Genomic DNA, 20,469 nt, shown 5'->3' with positions numbered 1-20,469 from the left:
ATAATTTACTTTCTTTACTCAGTGTCAAGGCACGGCGTTTAGGTGCATTGTACAGATATGCGGTGAGTTCCTTTAAAAAGTTTCCACCACAAAATCCTTTAAATTTAATACTTTTTTAGTTCATAGTTTATCAATCATTACTATGTTCATAAAAGATGTCTCGTATTTCAGAGATTTGTGAACGTAAAATTGCAAAGTAATTTAATTATCATGGTACCAGCACTCAATACACGGAGTTTGATTGTTCATGTACAGTAACCAAGACACAATAATATAAATTCTTACATAACCTACCTCACATGATGAAATGTAATTTAGAATAAACTTCTACACATCACTGTCTTAAACTAATCCATTTTTAGTTAAGCAAATTAATAATTTATTAACAGCATGTGCAATCAAATCATACAGATTTTTTTTAGAAATTTTATTAAGTATTATGATTTTCCTCACGATCAATCTAGCTCCAATGATTCTGAAGTCAGTACTTCTTCATGGATATAGTATCAGTCAATTTTACAACATTGTTATTGTTGTCTAAACAAGCGTGTTTCATGTATTATGTCAAATTGGCTTGCGATAAAGAAATGAAATTATATTAAAAAGTTTTCCTTTCATAGATGTGCATCCATGTCCCGGTGGTGTTCATTTGACCTCACATAGTTATACAGTGTTTTGTGGTACCACTCCTCAAACGGGATCCATTATTATAGAAGACTGTCCATTCGGGTATTCCTGTCTCGGAGATACCAACTATAAATATTCTCTGTGCTGTCCTGATGGTAAAATATTGTTAATATAATTCAGTTTGCACAATTGTATGAACAGTATAAATTTACTCTTTCAATTATGAATATTAATATATTATATTTGTTGTACCGACAGATACTACTTTGGGCTGCTATGTGAATAATGCTTATATACCAAATGGTGATTACTATATTAACGACGAGTGTTATGCATGGTGAGTTAAAATGCGTAAGAAACTATTTAAAATGAAAATGAACTTTTGGAAGCATATCTTTATTAGCATTCCATATAAATTAATTACATTTTAGGGATTCAAGACCTTAAACGGCTTTCATTATTATGTTTATATTGATATTATGCGTTCCTATTCAAAATATATTCACACCAGTTTTTATTTAGTTTAGATTGACCCCATAGAGAAAGCGTTCCTCTGAACGTTCACCGGCTTTAATGAGTATAGTGGGGATGAGTCACACAGAAACTGAAAGTCAAATATAAACTGACAGCTCTCAAATCCCCGTGCTCGTATATTTATTTAGGGGTCTAAATTGTTGGTTGGTAACATATATTTGCTCCACTTAGATTCAAACTTGTTTTTGTTAGATTGTTGATGTCATTTAATTGCTTCTAATACTGCATACATCACACAGATGAGGAAGATGTCATATGTCATACATAGTTTAATGTTTGTTCTCCTGCGGGCGTCTTGACATCCGTATTGTCGTTATCAAGTTATCTTGTTGCACATGTTTGTCGTAATACAGATGTTATTATAATATTGACTTTGTTTCTTTTCAGTCAATGTGTAAACGGTAGGATTACACGTGAAGACACACCGTTATGCGGTAAGTGTATATCCATTAACCTCTGCATATGAAATGTGAAAAGGATTTGTTATCACATATCACTTGTTTGTTGACGCTAGAGACGTCATGGACTAGTAGGATCCACAAATCGAGGGCGAGTGGATAATACACCCCATGAGTCCCATTTTCATAAAGACACACATCACATTATGATCTATGCTACTTGGGAATGGCGTCTAACCGTGTCAGTGACTGCCAATTCTCGCAACGATCTTTCTTTTTCGCTCTTTTGTCCTTTTCAAATACGCATAAATTGATGACGTGTTACGTTTAATGTTCGATAATGGTATAAACGTCATGAAATTGAATGAATGCACCGTGTGCACGTGATCATGCGATAGACATTTTCTTATCGTATTGCGGTGTCAGATGAATTGTAATAAAGTTGTAGATAAACAGTTTTATTTTGAACTAGTCGGTTTTAAATTTTAGACTTCATTTTTGAATTTATTATCTGTAGATAAAATGTGTCCCAGTGGAGTACAACCTTATAAAGACAACCAAAACATGAATGCATTGTGCTCCGTTGCAATTGGTGTTGATAGTATATTAACTCGGACCTGCCCACGTGGTTTCTACTGTAACATGATAACGAGTTCGCACGGTGTGTGCTGCCCGCTGAAACGTAAGTATTTACATATTTTATTTTCATTTTCCATTGCGAAATCAGACTTTAAGACGTGACAGTTCCTGTCCTGTCCCATGCTACGTATGCAAAGCCCGTATATTACATTTTGTCACAATTACATTTTTGAAACGCTATACAAGGATTGTAACGTTTCAATGTCTACTGTGCTAAGTAGCGACATATTTAATTGTTACGAACTGCTACTTTTAACAAATAAATAAAAAAGTCTCTAATTTATTCCTCATTTATATTATGGGTTAATTAACATATACACATCTTCGCAAGTGTTTTCAAATGTTATTGCTTTTTCTCCGCCAACTAGGTTGTTAAACGTAACTCATTAAGAGAAAAAAAACACATCTTTTCTGGGTGTTCAAGACCGTAATTTTATATACATTCATTTGCTCTATTTACCAGTTGATGATGTGTGTTATTATAACAGCGTTGCGTACCCAGTTGGTGGAACCGTGATATGGGGCTGCGCCCTCTGGTAGGTTTCACATATTTGTTATTATTGTTCAGTTAACGACATGCTGCCCATTACTGCCCATGCGCTAGTACACTGCCTATACGTGATAATGACAAAAACAAGTAATATTGACAATCGTGCAATATCACTACACTAACGTTTTTGATTGTGTCTCCAGTCACTGCCGGGATGGTGGATTTGTATGTTTGTATCCCCCTGGTCTTATCTGTGGTAAGTTCCGGCAATATTTAGTACTTCAAGTTCAACAGCAATTTTTAACGTAATAAATATGGCAATATATACAAGTTCTGGTCGATGAAGCAAATTAACCAACAACAAACAATATTATGAAATGATTGCAAGTATATATACTGCTTGTAGATAGTTGTATGACCTATTACAAATTACTCTGTTGTTTCCTGTCTTTTTAATACCAGCGCACTTTTTTATAGATCCATCAGAACCCATCTGCCCCAATGGCGATGATTACTATACAAGTACGGGAACAGATGTTAATTTCTGTACACTTCCACTGGATGCACCATTGGGTCTTGCACAAGGGGATTGCCCGGCTGATTATTTTTGCCATGCCTTAGACCTCGGATACAGTATATGCTGTCCAGCAATTTGTAAGTCTTCTCTTTCACTACAAATCGTCTTCAGTGGTGATTGTTATTGCAATTCTCTTTTAAACTATTGTTCACCGACACGATGCCAATGGACTGGATGACCACGCAAAACATTTATGCGAAACCGTAACTCTTGTCGCATGCCACCATACTGGATAATTGGTGACATCAAGCGTTGATAGTATGTGTATTTATTTATATCTGTAGCTGGAGATTGCGTTGTTAATGGAGTTCTGATTCCGAATGGCGGAGTGATTCTGATGCCAGACTGTGTGTTATGGTGGGTATTACAGATTCAATAATAATGTCGGCTAAAACAGTGTATTTTCGTAGCATCTTCTTTGCTGTTCTCTATTCAATCTCATATTTAGTGAACGTGAAGTAATAATTAGCAAACCCCATCTTAAAACCTGTTGACGAAAATATGATTGGTAGCACATGGATCGGCGATCACATTCTCACTAGTAAATGTTTTGTTCGTATTCTCAGTAAATGTATAGACGGCGCCATGGCATGCATAGAGAAATTACCATGTGGTAAGTAACAACATCACTAAAAACAACAGTTATTGTACCTACAATTATCAATTAAGTATAGTATATAAAACGTATATTTGTTTTTGTTTTTTTCTTTCTAGATGAAATATGTCCGAACGGAGGTGATCCATATGTAGAAGATGGTGTTGGAACAGTGTTCTGTTCAGGAGCTCTTCTGACATCAGAATACTATGCAACGAGAATAAAGCATTGTCCAAGAGGATATGAATGCACTGCGCTAGATTCGAGTGGTCTATCGGTGTGCTGTCCTATCAGTGAGTACCGTACATTAATTAGTTTTAACCGACTGCTATAAAGTACACTCTGACAACACCGTACATTTAATTTCACGCGATTCCCGTTTGTCCTGTTTATAGGAGATCCGATTGGATGCCCCTGTCCTCGCATTCCAATAGATAGCTTTCCAGTATGCCTATCCAACTGTGACAATTGTATGAACCATCCGCCATACGACATTTGTTGCATTGATGAGAAAGCGTGTCCAGGAGGCTGTGTTGGATTCATTAATACTGTTGGTGGGTTATGTTCACGTTATTTTTTACTATGGTAACATGCAGTATATGCGACATACAAGTGCAAATGTGTTCAATCTGTAGCACCTGTGTTTGATTCAACAAATGACCGGAAGTGTTCATCCATGTATAATATATTACAATATGTACTACATGTGCGCTCATTATTGTGGTTTTCTATTGTTTTTATAGGTTACTGTAGATATGATTGTGAATACTTTATGCCAGGAGATACTATAACAGTACCACTATGCACAGAATGGTATATACTTTAGAAATACCTTGTATATAAATCGATTGGCAATTCATTTATATTTACGTAGGTAATTTGTGTTGTCTAATGTACATTGTTTATTTTTTGCAGTCAATGCACAAACGCCGAATGGGACCCCTGTACCACAGACCCATCTTGCAGTAAGAAACATTCTGTTATGGCTTACGTCACAATGTTATTTTCGTGTCCATTGCATGCGCAAACGGTAATTTACACAAACAGTACTGGCGCATCTTCACCGGGAAATGTATAACGTTACTATTCTCTCGTTTGATTTTTTGTTATAGCTTGTGTTACTCCACAAACGGACGAATTGGGTATTGTAGTCACGTGTTTGACAGATGCAGATTGCTTGCATGTATATGGCTTCACATGCATTGATAGGATATGCTGTAACAGTGGTAGGATTTAAGTTAAACATTATAATATGAACGTTGATTTCACTTGATCGTCTGATGTTGAAACTCGCCAGCAATTTCTGTGAATATCGTTAGGTGCTACATTTATGATACAAACATTAGTCCAACAGTAGTATTAAAATGTTTACTTTGAATTAATTATAATTTACTCCACCATGTATTCCGTATTATGTACTTGCTTTATTTTTTATGCCAACAGCTACGAGTTTATATTTTTCTTTGTGCCAGTTTGTTGTACTTTTCGACAATACCAAAAAAAACAGTATTTTGTGACATCAGTTTGACAGGAAATCGTTATACTGTTTTAGATCAGATCGTAGTAATATTTGACTACTATTGTATAATACTCACTGTTTTTTTTTACCAACAGACTGGGTTCCTTGCGAGAAGCCCTTGTTAGCTGAAACTGGATACCCGTACAATTGCGCATTTACAGAATGTCCGACTGGATATTCCTGTGTGCTTAATTTTGAATATGGTGCATGTTGTCCAGGTAGGGTCATGCTCGTAAGAAATGTATTATGGCCATATATACTGAACTAACACATTTTTGTGCAAAATGTACGATTCGATCTCTCGCAATGTGTACAGAATGTCATTAACAGAGGTATTGCAGAAATAGTAATAGCTCGGTATCTAATTGTACAGATAAATACCCATGCTGTCTTGAACCTGAATCTGGACCGTGTAGAGCATATTTGCCACGATGGTATCACGATTGCCGGGATAACAAGTGCAAAGAATTTATTTACGGTGGATGTCAGGGGAATGATAACAATTTTCATACTAGAGCAGATTGCGAAAAAGAATGCGGAGGTAAGCAATGTGCAAATGGAATTTACAGTATCCCAGTTTATAAATACGGATTCCTAACAAAATGATAGAATTCATTTCAGTAATAATTACAGATATATAATATTTTAAAATTTTAGGTGACTGCTGTTTACCTGTTGATCCTGGTACGTGTAAAGGTTCCATTTCCAGATGGTACTTCGACTGTGAAATAAATGAGTGTATAGAGTTCATATACGGAGGATGTGAAGGAAACAACAATAATTTTGAAACAGAAGAAGCGTGTAGACGACATTGCGGTGAGCAACATGTCATTTGTGTACTCGTAATGGCATAGATATTACAAGAATATTAACACACATCACTGCATGTGATTAGTATCACGTGAATATCATTATTATATCTTTTTCCAAAAAAAGATGGACCATGCCCGTGTCCTGAAGGATTTCTGGGGCAAATGTGTTGGTTGAATTGTGACGTTTGTGATGAACATGCATCAACGACGCCAAACTATATTTGTTGCGACGACGGTAGCTGCCCGGCACCAGCATGTCTTGGAGGAGTATACACGTCAGGTAATTGAAATTATAGTATAGATACAACAGCTTTGAGAATATCAGCTGACCTTTGCTTTTCTGTGCTTAGTCGAAACCTGTCCTTTCATTGGCTTTAGTCACGTCTTGTATGCCTGGATCTGGATGGCTCAAGTTTATGTCCCGGAACAGAATTGACTATAATACAATTGCGACTACAAAAGTTTAAAGTGGAAACAACTAAGTAGACCATAGAAATCGAGGTACAGGTACCGATCAGCCCGTTGTAGTAATTATAATTGCCTAAAATGGTAAATTTATATGCGAATTGATCGAGAAAATGCCCGCGAATAACATACTACGCGTACGCAATATGTGTAATATATGAAATCTACTACACACTCATGATCAAGAGAATATCACCATACAACGTAACATAATGGATATACCATATCCACGGAATTGCAACGCCGTGCTCGGGGATAATTTATCACAATGTATGCTATTATCCCCCCCCCCCCAGAGAACCCGTATGTTCGCCTCCAAAATTATTCTCTCACACAACCTGTACATGAGCGTGTATGGCTGTTTCTGACCTAATCAAACATCTCGATTGCCAGAATCTTTGGACCACATTTCCCACCACCTCAGTATAATATTTTGCCCATGTATATTTATTTTTTATTTCTAATTTTGGCTCAAATGGACTTAAATATATTTGAAAATATAAAGAAATTGCGAATGGTGACACATGTTAACCCTTGCGCTTCAAAGAGTTAATAATTATAGACACTCACAATTTTTCTTAATTTTCACAGAAGGATTTTGTGAGTTGGACTGCGAGTATTACTCGCCAGGAGATGTAGTAAACGAAGATTGTGAAATATGGTAAGAGATTGGTTTTTCTGATTATCTTCGGTTAAAGCGCGGCAGTCGTAGCGCAGCTCAAGTGCGATATTTGTGTTGATAAACGTGTATTTTCCCACAATCCAATGCGCTCTTCTAATGGAAATCATGAGTACGAGGTTTAACCTGAGCGCGACTTGCCTCCTTTGATACCTTCCAATCACCTAAAAATACCTAATTAAATCTTGGTAACGTCTCAGTTTGTACTCGTTGATCTGCCAAGTCGCCATCTTTGTTTATATGAGACCCATGTCTCGTGCATGCCTGGCGTGACTACGACCGCCCTTTAAGTTCTATTAGACTTATTAGACTTATTAGATTTAACTAATACGCAACATACAATCGTAGACTGGATTTAAATATTCTTGAACAAAACATTTGTATACTTTCTATCAGCGTTTGTAGAGAAGGGGATTGGATTTGTCGACCTGACCTGGCATGCGGTGAGTACATGTTACTTTTAAAATGTCGTGCATACAGACATTTCAATTTCAAAAGTAATACAATAGTAAGTTCGAATTGCTCGACTGTAATTGTTTTCGTGTGTTGCAATGTGTGACAATGATTGTTTTCACAGGTGGACCATGTCCTTGTCCAATCGATTTTGTACCGGAAGTGTGCTGGGTATCGTGCGATGAGTGTATTGCAAATCCTGATCAGGATTACCTTTGCTGTTCGGACATTGAAAACTGCCCGCCTCCTTCATGCCTGGGTGGACATTATATTGAAGGTATTTCAGCGTTTAAATTTGGAAATGCTTCGGGTATAATTAAGAAATATATATCACATCATATTTGTGTGTTAACATTATACATTGTACTAGTATAATGATGATATTTACATGCCCGGTGCTATGACGTTTGTAATATGTGGTGATTTGATTGAATGCTGCATGACAGTATTCGACAAACGCCATTATAAAACTCTTTAAATCCGTTCTTAGGTTACTGTGAAAAGAACTGTACTTACTACAGACCATTTGAAACGTATGTAGAAAACTGTGAAATATGGTAAGCAGCAAAAACGTCTACTCCACACATGTATTCCCCGCAGTGAGTGTAAAGTAACAATATTGTAATTGCTTCTCCGATAATCACTGTGTGATGTTTTACAATAGGTGCAAAAATAATTCGTATATAAAAACATGTGGTCGAACTCAACAGTTATTAGCTCCGACATTACCAACAACTGGCAAACCTGTCCGTGCAGTAATTGGTTCACTCCTAGTGAATGACACCAGTGACCCGACAAAGGGGCGGGGGTACTTTGTATAACATCACACGAAACAAATTTCAACATTTTTGCACTGCTGTAAACATCGGACACTGCTTATCGGAAAAAAAAAACAATAATATTATTACTTTACACTCACTGTAACCACCATTTATGACAATCTGATTAAAATCTGATGTAGTGTACGGGCTTTAATTATTTTGGCTATAAACTTGTTTTAATTTTATTTTTTATTACTTTTGTTATTAATGCCTTTTTATTTTATTATTTTACTTTGATTTTTTGTTTAATTCCGCCCTACATGCATCTGATCCAACGCTTATATAAGTCCCGTTCAAATATCGCGTAAGTAACAGCCAATCACAGCCCCCTTTTATACAGGCTGTCGGTTGCTTACTTTTCAGTGTAGAGATACTCTACGGGCAATCTTTCTGTACATTATATTTTGCCCACTTGAATAAACCATTAATAGAAAATTGCTAGTATATTTTTATTTACAAAAGAAATTCCACAGCATTTTACAATTGTTGTCATTACATTGAATATTTTTTTCACTTCCATCAAATGTGTGCACTTCCTGGCACGGATCTAGAAGCCGTACCTACACACGATTTGGTGACGTCACAAAATACATGACCTTCAATCGGGGTCGTTTCCTCGGTATATACGAATTGGTATATAGAAATTACAATAAAGATACTTAAGACATTGCACATAAGGTAAAACAAATCATGTGACAATATAATGATAATAACGGTAATAAATCCTAGCTTTAACAGTTGAACACAACGATCATATAGTCAGTCGGGTGACGCCGAGGGTCACGCACTTGTTGCAAAATGGCCGTGTGGTTGAAACTGGGTCATGGCGTGACGGGCGAGGAAGACATCATTAAACACTCTCAAAATCACAATAAAACGGGAAAGTGGTTGCATATTACGGCGTAGCCAACATGGGAAATAAAAAAACGCTCAATACAAACGACACGGATTCGAATCACACTAGATACACACTCACCAGAACCGAAGCAATCAGAAACGAGCAATCGTTTTGGCTTTTCCGTTCAACTCATCGGAACACTGGAGTAGTTGAAAAAATGAACACCACTTAACGACCAAAGTCGTGGCGTTGTACACAAGCGTGCCATCAAAATTAGCTTGAAAGAGACAGTGGGTTCGAGTCCCGCTCAGAGCTACTGTAAAAACGTAAATCAAATAAACTGAAATCTTTCAAACCGTAAAAAAGTAAGCAAAGAACGTCGCGATAATAATAAACCTCACAAAACTCCACCATACAAAACTGAATGAATAAATAATAAAATAACTTACAACTTAAACTGGACGACGAACAATTTGTTCCACAGTTTCCAGTCACAAGAGATAAACAAGACCCAAGTCAAGGTAAGTTTTGTTAAAGCGTCGATGGCGTTCCCTATATCACGAAAACAATTCAGGCAACAGACGAATATCTTCTGTGGTGTTGTGGAATTTATACTGTGTCTGCGGAATTGTTGATTGAGGGTTCGAAGCCAGCTGTTAATATTTTGTTAGAAAGTTTCACAATTAAATCAAATATCCAATGATACCAGTATATTTATTTCATTATTTTAACAACTTGCGATGGTGGAAGTTGGTCAAACACGAGTTCTTACACCTAAATAAGTATCAAATATTTATCCACTCATTTATTCTCTCAATTTAACAACCTTGTAGAGGTGGAAATTAAACAACAGGTATTTACTCACAAGTATAATGGTCAATATTTGTCCATACATTCATTTTGTCAATTTAAGAACTTGTAATTGTTGGAATTAATCAAATGAGCGTTGTTTACACCAAAATTAATCTCAAATATTTGTCCACACATTTATTGTGACAATTTAACCACTTGTTAATAGTGGAAATTACTTAAACGCGACTTGTTTAATCAGTTGACATCAATGCAACTTACCCGCAGACAGTGCACAACAGAGTATCATTATTGAGCAAATATAAACAGGAACGTGTCTTGGCATTAGGTTTAGGGTCGGGTCGGGTCGGGTCGGGTCGGGTCGGGTCGGGTCGGGTCAGGTATGGGCAACGGAATTATTAACAGAAACGTGTCTTGGCATTGGGGTTAGGGTCGGGTCAGGTATGGGCAACGCAAATGGCAAACACCCAATTGGCAAAATGTACACTAACGGGTTATGCCATGTATATAGTTTACACAAGTAAAACACAAAATTGCCAACTTTTTGGACAATTGTAACTCAATAATAGAAATATGTTGTATTTCTATATATACACACACTATATAGTGCAAACACAACCAGTCAATCCATCGTGGTCTTGTGGATCAGATCCCTACATAGTGATCAGGAGGACCCGGGTTCAATTCCCTTGCCTGCCCATCTTTATCTCGCAAACACTATTTGGCAATAAAGCTAAATATGACAACAAATTATTCAATTCGCATGACTACCCACATAGCTCAGTGGATACATCTACAATGTAGACAATGCGAGATCACAATGTGAGATTGCTGGTTCGAATCCAGTATGTTTAGCATGTTTTCTGACTGCTAGTGAAAACAGTGCTCCTATGAATAGAACTTAAATCCTAAAGACATGAAAGACGTTAAAAACCTAAACAGCGGATTCAAAAACTGTAGTCAGAACACAAGAATACTAACTCGCATGGAAGCCAGTCGAAGTCGACGAAGAACGAACACAGTTGACAGCTGTAGGTCACGTGCATCAACAGACACGAGGAGCATGGCTGCTCTCCAAATGGGTCCCTTCTTTTGTATTGACCCCCGAATGATTACTGACCCCCCTTTCTAACTCTTCCCACAATGTATTTACCCACAAATTAATGAATATTCATGAGCACAGAAACTGCACGTCATTAATAAATTAGCATAATTAAAATAAAATTGCATAAAGTGTAGGTACGTCTTCTGGAGTCCTGCCTAATTATCTAGAATGGAAGCAAAAAACTAAGTAAATCATAATTATTAGAACACTGTAAATAGCTATATAAACAATGCAACCTGATTTTACCGTCCCACGACATCGACGCAGAAAACTGGAGCAAAAAAATATTTCCTGATCAATTGCGATGTGTCCAGTCCAAATCAGCCGTGTTTTTATCGGTCGCTAACGTCGGTATAATCCGCCATTTTATTTGAGTGTGTTTGCTACCTGACTCTGCCCGGTCTCTTGGAAATATCGTTACATAGGCATCGGGTCAGATGTATGTAGGGCGGAATTTAAAAAAAAATAGAAAATCAAAGTAAAATAATAAAATAAAAAGGCATTAATAACAAAAGTAATAAAAATAAAATTAAAATAAGTTTATAGCCAAAATAATTAATTAAAGCCCGTACACTACATCAGATTTTAATCAGATTGCATTTATGACTACGCCAAGTGGTCGTTTCGCTCCGTTAATGTGTTACCGATATACACATATATCCACACGAACATTGACGCGACATTACCCGGGGACATTTGTGTAGTAATTTCGAATATGCTCTCAGTATTGTGCCCGTATTACCATTAGATTAGAAATTTGCCTAATCAAAATTACATCAACGATAGCAGATAACAATTTGTACCTTGTTGTATGTATTGCACATAATCTTGAAACACTTAATATAAACTGAGTTTGTTTAAATTTATTTAGCGAATGTAGAAACGGCAAGTGGTACTGCAAACCGGACCCTGATTGTGGTAAGTTAAATTATCAAGAAGTGCTACTGAGACTAAACATTATTGAATGTCACTATGTAAAAATGTTTCCATAATATTAATTTGTATAGAGAAGCGTAGGTAAACGGGTAAGGTGCAGTACAGTTGATATAAAATTTAATTTAAATGCACCGTGGTGTGTACTACATATTCTATGGCTCACTAATAATTACTGCGTGGGTGTTTGTAATATTATAGTTCAACCACCTTGCCCTATGGGAATTCCTTTAATTGGTGCTGATGGGAGTCCCGTTGGTTGTGATTCTCTTGATAAGCAGTGTCCATTTGGCTACCATTGTTACACACATCCAACTGACTTGACATCAGTGTGCTGTCCAAATACAGATGAGTGCACACTACTCATTTAGTTCATGAATAATCGCGAATCATTAAAATTTCATGAATAATGTATGCCTGGAATATACTTGTAGAATGTGTGGATGGTGCATGGACTGTCTGGTTCGATAGAGATAACCCAGGAGGTACTGGGGACTGGGAAACGACATCACTTGCCATCGAGTTGTATGGTGATAACATGTGTACCGATCCATCGGCGATACAAGTGCAGACCCTTGACGGTATTCCTGCAGAAGATACTGATGAAATATTCTTGCATTATTCACCGGACATTGGCTTTGTGTGTCGGATGGCAGATCAGCCAGATAACACTTGCCTTGACTATCGAGTGAGATACTGCTGTCCAGGTAACACATGTATTATATTGTATATTGCAGGAAAACCGGTATACATTCACATGTTATGTTTTCTGAGTCACAAATTAATCAATAATTCCTTTAAAATAGTTGTGTCCCCGTGTTCCGCGGGATTTCCGATAATTGTTGAGATGTTGTCCCGTGGTTAAAAACATTGATTCCTCGTTGTGGCATGTCCGATAACGTTGTGTAATATGCAGTATTATATGTGTAATTTTGGTTCAAACAGCTAATCCCCCATGTGATGGTGAATGGTCACAATGGTTCGACGAAGACAGTCCAGAAGAAGGGATTGGCGATTTAGAAACGCTAGCAACTCTATGTGAAAAGACGTGCGAACGACCCAGCGCAATTCAAGCCCAGACTATTGATGGCATACCAGCTGAATTAACAGGCGATGTGTTACTCAGCAATGATATCATTAATGGATTTGCTTGTTTGAATGAAGAACAGGACGATGAGAAATGTGAAGATTATAAAGTCAGATTCTGTTGTCCTGGTAAATCAATATTCACAACAAATAATGTTTTTACGTTATTTTAGTTGAATATTTGAATTTGAGTATTACTTTGAATTGAATACTTATTATAAGCGAAAAACTGTCTCGTCTCATTAACCATGTTTTTCATTTATGTAATATCACTACACAGAACAGCCAGATTGTGACAAGTGGACAAAATGGTTCAACACCGATAAACCATGTGAAGGTTTAGATGCAGATCGTGAAATCACCGCCGTAATCCAAGATGAATATCCAAATGAAATGTGTAAAAATCCGTTATTCATCCAAGTTGTTGTCGCCGCCACTGAACAACCTTCATCAAGCACCGGGCAGGTATTCCTACATCACGATGTCGATCCTGGATTTCTTTGTCTTGACAAAGATCAGCCAGCTGGTGATCAATGTCATGATTACAAAGTTCGATACTGTTGTGACGGTACGTATTTTTATACATTAAATATGTTAACTATCACGTACGAACTTGTCATTTCACAGACAAAGTTGTGATTGCTGCATTCGCACCTGAGCGTTTCCATGAGGTGTAAAATTATTTCCTGAGAGCTCTGAACGTCACAATGCTTCCTTCCAGAACAACCTAATAAACCCGGACAATGCCCAATGGTACCTTCTATCGACGATGTCCGTCCTAAGGGTTACTGCTACTATGACTGCCAAGATGATACCGATTGCCAGGGGAAGAAAAAATGCTGTGCTTCTGGAATATGTGGCACCATTTGTATGGATCCTGTGTTCATATGTTTCCATGAGGGCGTTATTTTCCAGGAAGGCGATGGCAGAAAAGAAGACTGCAATACCTGGTAGGTTATTAGTGAATGTAGTGGACATTCGTTACGTAATACTAAAGATGAACTAGATACGTTTATTATTAATTTTTATTCAAAAGACTATATTGCATTATGCTAACACCTTGGTTCGAAGTCGCTTATTTTTAAACATATATTATATATTCTTGTTTAATTTTGTTGCATTGCTTGATGGATTCAGTTATAGTGTGGGCGTTGAACCCAATATTTACATGCCAATCGTCTGGGACATTTCAATTCATAACGCATCTGTAAATTGGAAAGCGTACATGCAACCAGTAAGCATGTAAGCGAAAGCAACTTCAAAAGAGCGGGTGAAGCCAGAAGGAGTAAACAAACTGTATTAGTATTACAAAAATATTTAGTGACACTGACAGAAATGAGTGAGTTATGATACACCCTGTCTGGGGCTTATTATTTTTAATCTGTCCCAATATTTGTACTTAATATGGCAGTTTATTCAATTAAACTATTTTCAAATGTTCGGTTCCTATCATTACTATAATAACATGTTATTGAACTGCGAAAAAGATCAATATTTGGTTGTATGGCAATTTCCCACATTTTACCCTATGTAAAACAATTTTCCAAATAAAACAAAGCCAGCAATGCTCTGATGTCATGTAGTCGAATAGCCTAACCCTGAGTACAGTCCTGTAGGTTGGTCTCCTTCCGCTGATCATTCGGCCCCCACAGTATTGAGAAGTCGCATAGACCGAGGATTCGACACCCGCCTACAAATATATGGCGGAGAACCGTTCTGCCGATTTCATGACGGTAACCAGCTAAAACCTCTTTCGACCAATCTAGCGATCACAAATACCTTTTTTGTGGCCGAAAAATGAACCTACTGTACTGGAGCATTGACAAAATCTAGTTTTACGCAACGAAACAACGTTTTGTTGATAAATACGTCAAGAACAAGATGGCGGCGTGTATTTTCGGTTGACATTGGAAAATGTCGATTTGATCGACCGTAGTAGGTCTCTTATGTAATTTCCCTTCCTGTTAAGGTATTTAGAATAGTTGGACGTATCGACCTTCTCATTTTTTAACTGCAAAGCTGAATGCCTCTTTAATCGCCCGAACATTTCTTCACAATAGTGTCGAATTCCCAGTCTATTCGACTTCTCAGGAATGTGGGGGCCGAATGATCAGTGGAAGAAGGCCAACCTACAGGACTGTACTCAGGGCTATCGAATAGCCGTGACTGTCGGCACCGGTCGTATTATAAGTTTCACAATCCGTAACCGGAACCTAAATCTCGCTGCTATGTGTATCCAGCATTTGGTGTCACGTCTCTCAATTTTCTATTCTTAGCTGCATTACATATATATTGTTAAATTCAAACAATTGAGTAATTTACAGTAATGTGGCAGTTGTGCAGGCCGACACTGTGTTTTGCAACTACAATACTGCATGATTTCTTATTAACCAGGTTTTGAGTCATATTGTTGCATCATCACTATTATAGCTTTTTAATACATACTGTAAAGTATGTCTTTTTCGCGACCATGTCTTTTTTGCGAATTTAGAACTCATTCGCTAATTCAAGATGTCGCTAATGACTTTATTATAAATTCAAAATGGCCGCCAGACAAAGAAATCAACAATGACAAAAGAGATTCGCTAAATCAACATTTTACCACATTTTGCTAAAATTGCATGCCGCTTTTTCGACATGTTTTACAGTACGTTTAACAACCAAGTACTTATAAACGTTAAAACGCTACATTTCTCAGGTTGGATCACGAGGGCGCTGACAGATTGTCATTTCAATGTTTCGATATGTTATGAGAAATGCATTGTGGATGATAATAGGACCCTTTTCTTCATATGCAATAATGTCAAGGAAATTAAGAAAGAAATGAAGAAATAATAATTTTGCAAAAAGTTCTTGAGCGATTGCTATAATTATAACATTCTTAGCTTGATTGAAAATGTCAAATCGTGGTCAACACAAAATAATGAATGCTACCTGGTCTTATTTCGTTACCATAACGTATCCACCAGATTCGTCTTCGTGCTTAATGATCCGTTTCAACCTTATGTCAAATTAACGTTTCTGAAGTGCCAATCCAAGCAGTCAACAGTCTGTGTGTATGATTCTATAGTGGCCAGTTGAACCATCATCATAACACATGTAAGCCAACCACTTAAATTACATCAGTCTAATGACAATTATTATATCCTTTGACAGTTACTGTACGAGCGATGGAACTTGGGCGTGCACAAAGATTCTGTGTGGGGATACAGGTACGTTTTATTTAACAACTTATATTGTTAAGTTCTAGATATTCGGACCAAAGCAAACGACAAAATTGACCGAGTCACAATTTTCTACATTTAATACAACTACGTATCTCAGAAAGCAGATGGGAATTTTGAATTGCCTTAAGTTAAACTTGGAAACTACTGTAAAACAATTCATGTGAAGCAAGTTCGGAAATCTCGTTTTATTCATGAAATATACCATGTATATGGATGTTATTGAAAATAAAGGTAATTATTACATCCATAAAATATTATAAAATTAAAATAATTCATTTCATTTTCTTTACAGTTATCGAGGCAGTCGAGCTGGAGGCTACCGCTGAAAGACTGACAATAGGCTGAGATAACACTTCATTGAATTCATCTATTTAAGTCTTCCTTTAATCGGCAAACCCCCTCTTCGCAAATAAACTATACGATCAATAACTATGGCTGGTTACGACAGCTAATTAATATTCAATAATTGTTCCTTCGAATTTATTCAAATAAACTCGGCCTGTAAATAATGTTGTTGCTGTTGTTGTTTTCGCACTTTTCGGACGACAACAATATGACCACCATTGAAGTAAAGTTAAAACATACCCATTGGTAGACTATTCAACACACAACAGGGTAAATTAACAATTACTGTATACAACAAAAAGGTGATACGAAAACATTGAGCACGTGTCATTCTGGGTAATAATTGCCTTGTTAAGAAGACACTTGCATCAATCAGACAAGTGATATTGATGTTATCTGAGATTCATATTTGACTACGCGCTAATTATGTCTGCAAAAAACAACTTTTCAAATGTTAAGGTTAGTCTTTCTCTGGTAAAATCTTGGTTTAATTGTTTAGATGAAAAAAATACAATATCCCTTTAAACAATGAATGTGTAAGCACATCGAATGTGTTGCGAATGCATATCGCATTGTAAGTGGAGTACCAAATTTATTTCTTTGACATGTGATTAATATGGCATATACTCTTTTCGACAACCGAATTCAGTATGGCTTAGCTATACCCATTTGCATTGACTAGAGACAGTATAGTTAGCAAGATCCTCTTGGTGACAATATTCTGCATTGCCATCACGTAATTCATAAAGAAAGCCAAACATACTAATCATAATCCACTGTCAACCAACATATCCATAAATCCATTCATGCTCTGCCGACATCCTACGAACATTCTACTGCCCCTCTCTGACTTTATCACATCACTACACCAACTACAACAACAGCTGGTTTATTATTCACTTTCCTGCAATATGTAAAGATCACCTTTGAAACTACGCCCGCTATATTGGGAGGGAGAATGACATTTATTGTACCAACAACCTCCCTCCAACTTTGTATTTTTTAATATTTTGATTTTAGATAACTCGTACCTTCTGCATTATTGCTTGTTTTAGGTCATCATGAATTGTGGAAACATTTACAAATAATTGTTAGCTCTTGTCGTGTTAAACGTACTCTTTATTGTGTACATGTTTCCTGCCACACCGTACGTAAACTGGTTCCTGTCGGGACGATTTTTAAAAAAATTGTGTGATTTTAGATTGAAAAAAAAATATTTTATCCACTCGAAGTCACCCTGACTGATGGCGTCCGCCCTCTATCAGAATCATAAAAAACGATGTTTTTTTTAGCGTGTACTGTTAATGCTAGTACGGTAGTGAGTAGTTTTCTTTTAACCTATCAGAGGGCGGTATGATTTGCGGCAGTGTAGCGTAAGAGGCAAGTAGCCCTCCATCCATCTATACTACAAGCAGACGAAGAGATCGTTGAATAGTTCCCGAAATATTATCAAGTCTTGCATATAACGGCATTCGAAAGAATTAGAAGCAAATTTTTGACGGGTATATTTCCAGCCGCGATGAGAAACAATCGCGAGAAGTTGCGCCATTTTTGTGTATGACCTTTAACACGACTGTTGAACTCATTGAACATAATGTGCACGTGGCCTGCATAATCTAATTAAAAATTCATATACGAATACATCAGACACAACAAGTCGGGGGGGATTTCGTGGTGATTAGGGATTTCGCGGCGAGAGGGTATTTCGCGGGAATAGTTGAGACACCAGAGACAATATTACGTAATTGGCACTGCCGACGTCTTGTCAGCTTTGTTTTGTTTGCGAAGCTAGTTGATCTCGTTTTAGGTAAATTAGGGAGCCAGGACAGGAAGTCACGAACTGAGGGCAGCAACTCACTTGCATATAACATCAAGAGCAACATAAACAAACTTTCGGGACTTTTAATCACATACGCGTTCCTTGGTTTCCTATATTTTAAAATCGTTTTTTAGTACGTTCCAACATTGACAAAGCTCCGAAATGTTAACACTACCTAGCCTGTTGCGCCGGCCAACTAGTACAAAATGAGATTTTACCGAGTTTAACTATGTAATTTCCAAGGTGATTGGAGGGTATCAAAGGAGTCACCAGCTGTAATTAGTGCACGTTGTACCCAGGTCAAAACTCGTACTCGTGATTTTCATTAAAAGAACGCATTGGATTATTGGAAAATACATGTTTACCACACATGTGTCGCACATGAGCTTAGAACACGATTCCAGTTGCCAGGAATTACCATAGACGTCCGTGTACAACAAAACATTTTTTCAATTCAGATAAATAAAATAAAGTGACTGTAAAATGAATATATATTTTATTCATTAACTCCTTGATAGCGATTTGTTTTGTATTCCATTCTTAATCTCCATCATATTGACCCAGCATAACTAGACCCTCAATCAAATGAATTCTAATGTCACTGTATTTCCACGGTTTGCACACGTTAATTTGGCGTACGTTTACTTTACCTGTCTATTTGACACTTCCGGTTATTTGACAGTCTTGCACGTTTACTGTGGGTCTTGTATTTAGTTGTCGAGCCTGAAACATGGTGAACCAATTCTGTGTATTTCAGGTCCACGTGGTGAGCCATTTCTTGCGATTCTATGATATTAATTACTAGTTTTCACAATAATTGGAAAGACTTTCTATCAAGCCATGGTAAATGTACATGCAGCTACGCAATATATATTGGACGTATGTTTACAAGCAATATACGGCCTTATTCATTGCAAATTACGAAAAATTAACCAGACTGCTTTGAAAGTACACATTTTACTTTTATTCGTTTCTCATGAACATTGTATTAGAAGTAACGGTAACACATTTTTCTATACACAATTTTAAATATTCGGTTTAACTCTGTCTGCCATGTGGTCACTTAATTCATAAACCTACCATTTAAGCTTTGTATTTATGTTATGGAATATAAAATTAGGACAATGTGTCTCAATATCGTTTAAAGCTTGACTCCTAACAACTCTATTGCAGCTGCAAATATTATATTTACCCGTGATAAATTACCCACTGACGTCTAATCATATGGCCAACAAAATCCCGTAAAATATTTTTTTTTTAATATTCCATCTTCAATTCAGTCGTTGATATGATCAGTCTCTTTTCTCACTACTACAAATTTCCTCGCCATCTTCAGTTTTTTTTTTAGGTTTTGGATATGAGTAACATGGCTGTTACAAACTAGTGAATGCATAATTCATCGGGTTCCAAGCCTAGTGGCTGTAGTGCCACAATACACACGCTATATGGATAAGCTGTACTGCCATGAGACACACATAGTGAAATTCAAATTTGTATTGTTTTGCATTGGATAGAATGCGAAATAGTACCATTTCGATTAAAAATGTACAATTTGAGAATTTCAAAATATTACGATTTAAAAAAAAATAGATTCACATGCATTATTCATGCACTGCAAATCTATGTATGGTTTATGCCGTCCAATGGGAAAAATGCCCATACGGAGCATATGTAAAAGTCGTAGAAAGTCGTGATGA

At 36.8% G+C, this 20,469-nt stretch overlaps 1 protein-coding gene and 1 long non-coding RNA gene across 2 annotated transcripts; both read left to right on the top strand.

Annotated features, from left to right (window-relative positions):
* Positions 1-19: 19 nt before the first annotated feature.
* On the top strand, positions 20-1,589 carry LOC146739451 (uncharacterized). Its single transcript, XR_014930101.1, has 4 exons — positions 20-62; positions 621-782; positions 886-964; positions 1,549-1,589. It is a non-coding gene; the product is annotated as an uncharacterized LOC146739451 (long non-coding RNA).
* Positions 1,590-2,081: 492 nt separating this feature from the next.
* Positions 2,082-17,117, top strand: LOC144355749 (uncharacterized). The gene is made up of 26 exons (XM_085502794.1): positions 2,082-2,241; positions 2,662-2,734; positions 2,892-2,944; positions 3,166-3,342; positions 3,550-3,622; positions 3,832-3,878; positions 3,980-4,153; positions 4,256-4,414; positions 4,604-4,673; positions 4,776-4,825; positions 4,973-5,086; positions 5,475-5,597; positions 5,753-5,920; positions 6,037-6,195; positions 6,316-6,471; positions 7,248-7,317; positions 7,732-7,778; positions 7,913-8,065; positions 8,279-8,345; positions 12,234-12,280; positions 12,730-13,002; positions 13,241-13,510; positions 13,662-13,949; positions 14,103-14,331; positions 16,538-16,593; positions 16,901-17,117. Exons 1-26 carry the CDS (start codon positions 2,082-2,084, stop codon positions 16,951-16,953), a joined length of 3,309 nt encoding a protein of 1,102 aa, XP_085358920.1. The 3' UTR covers positions 16,954-17,117.
* Positions 17,118-20,469: the final 3,352 nt, after the last annotated feature.

The sequence above is a fragment of the Saccoglossus kowalevskii genome, chromosome 8, assembly GCF_978046115.1.
Source record: "Saccoglossus kowalevskii chromosome 8, keSacKowa6.1, whole genome shotgun sequence".
In the NCBI taxonomy this organism is placed as follows: domain Eukaryota; kingdom Metazoa; phylum Hemichordata; class Enteropneusta; family Harrimaniidae; genus Saccoglossus; species Saccoglossus kowalevskii.
The sequence above is the reverse complement of the archived record's forward strand: the minus strand, read 5'-3'. Positions and strand labels throughout refer to the sequence as shown.

What these genes read in the sequence shown, in the direction of transcription:
- LOC144355749 (XM_085502794.1), top strand. Translation starts at nt 2,082, where the DNA reads ATGTGTCCCAGTGGAGTACAACCTTATAAAGACAACCAAAACATGAAT. An exon ending in TGGATTCATTAATACTGTTG is followed by an intron (nt 4,415 to 4,603) that starts GTGGGTTATGTT and finishes TTGTTTTTATAG; the next exon opens with GTTACTGTAGATATGATTGT. An exon ending in ATATGGTGCATGTTGTCCAG is followed by an intron (nt 5,598 to 5,752) that starts GTAGGGTCATGC and finishes CTAATTGTACAG; the next exon opens with ATAAATACCCATGCTGTCTT.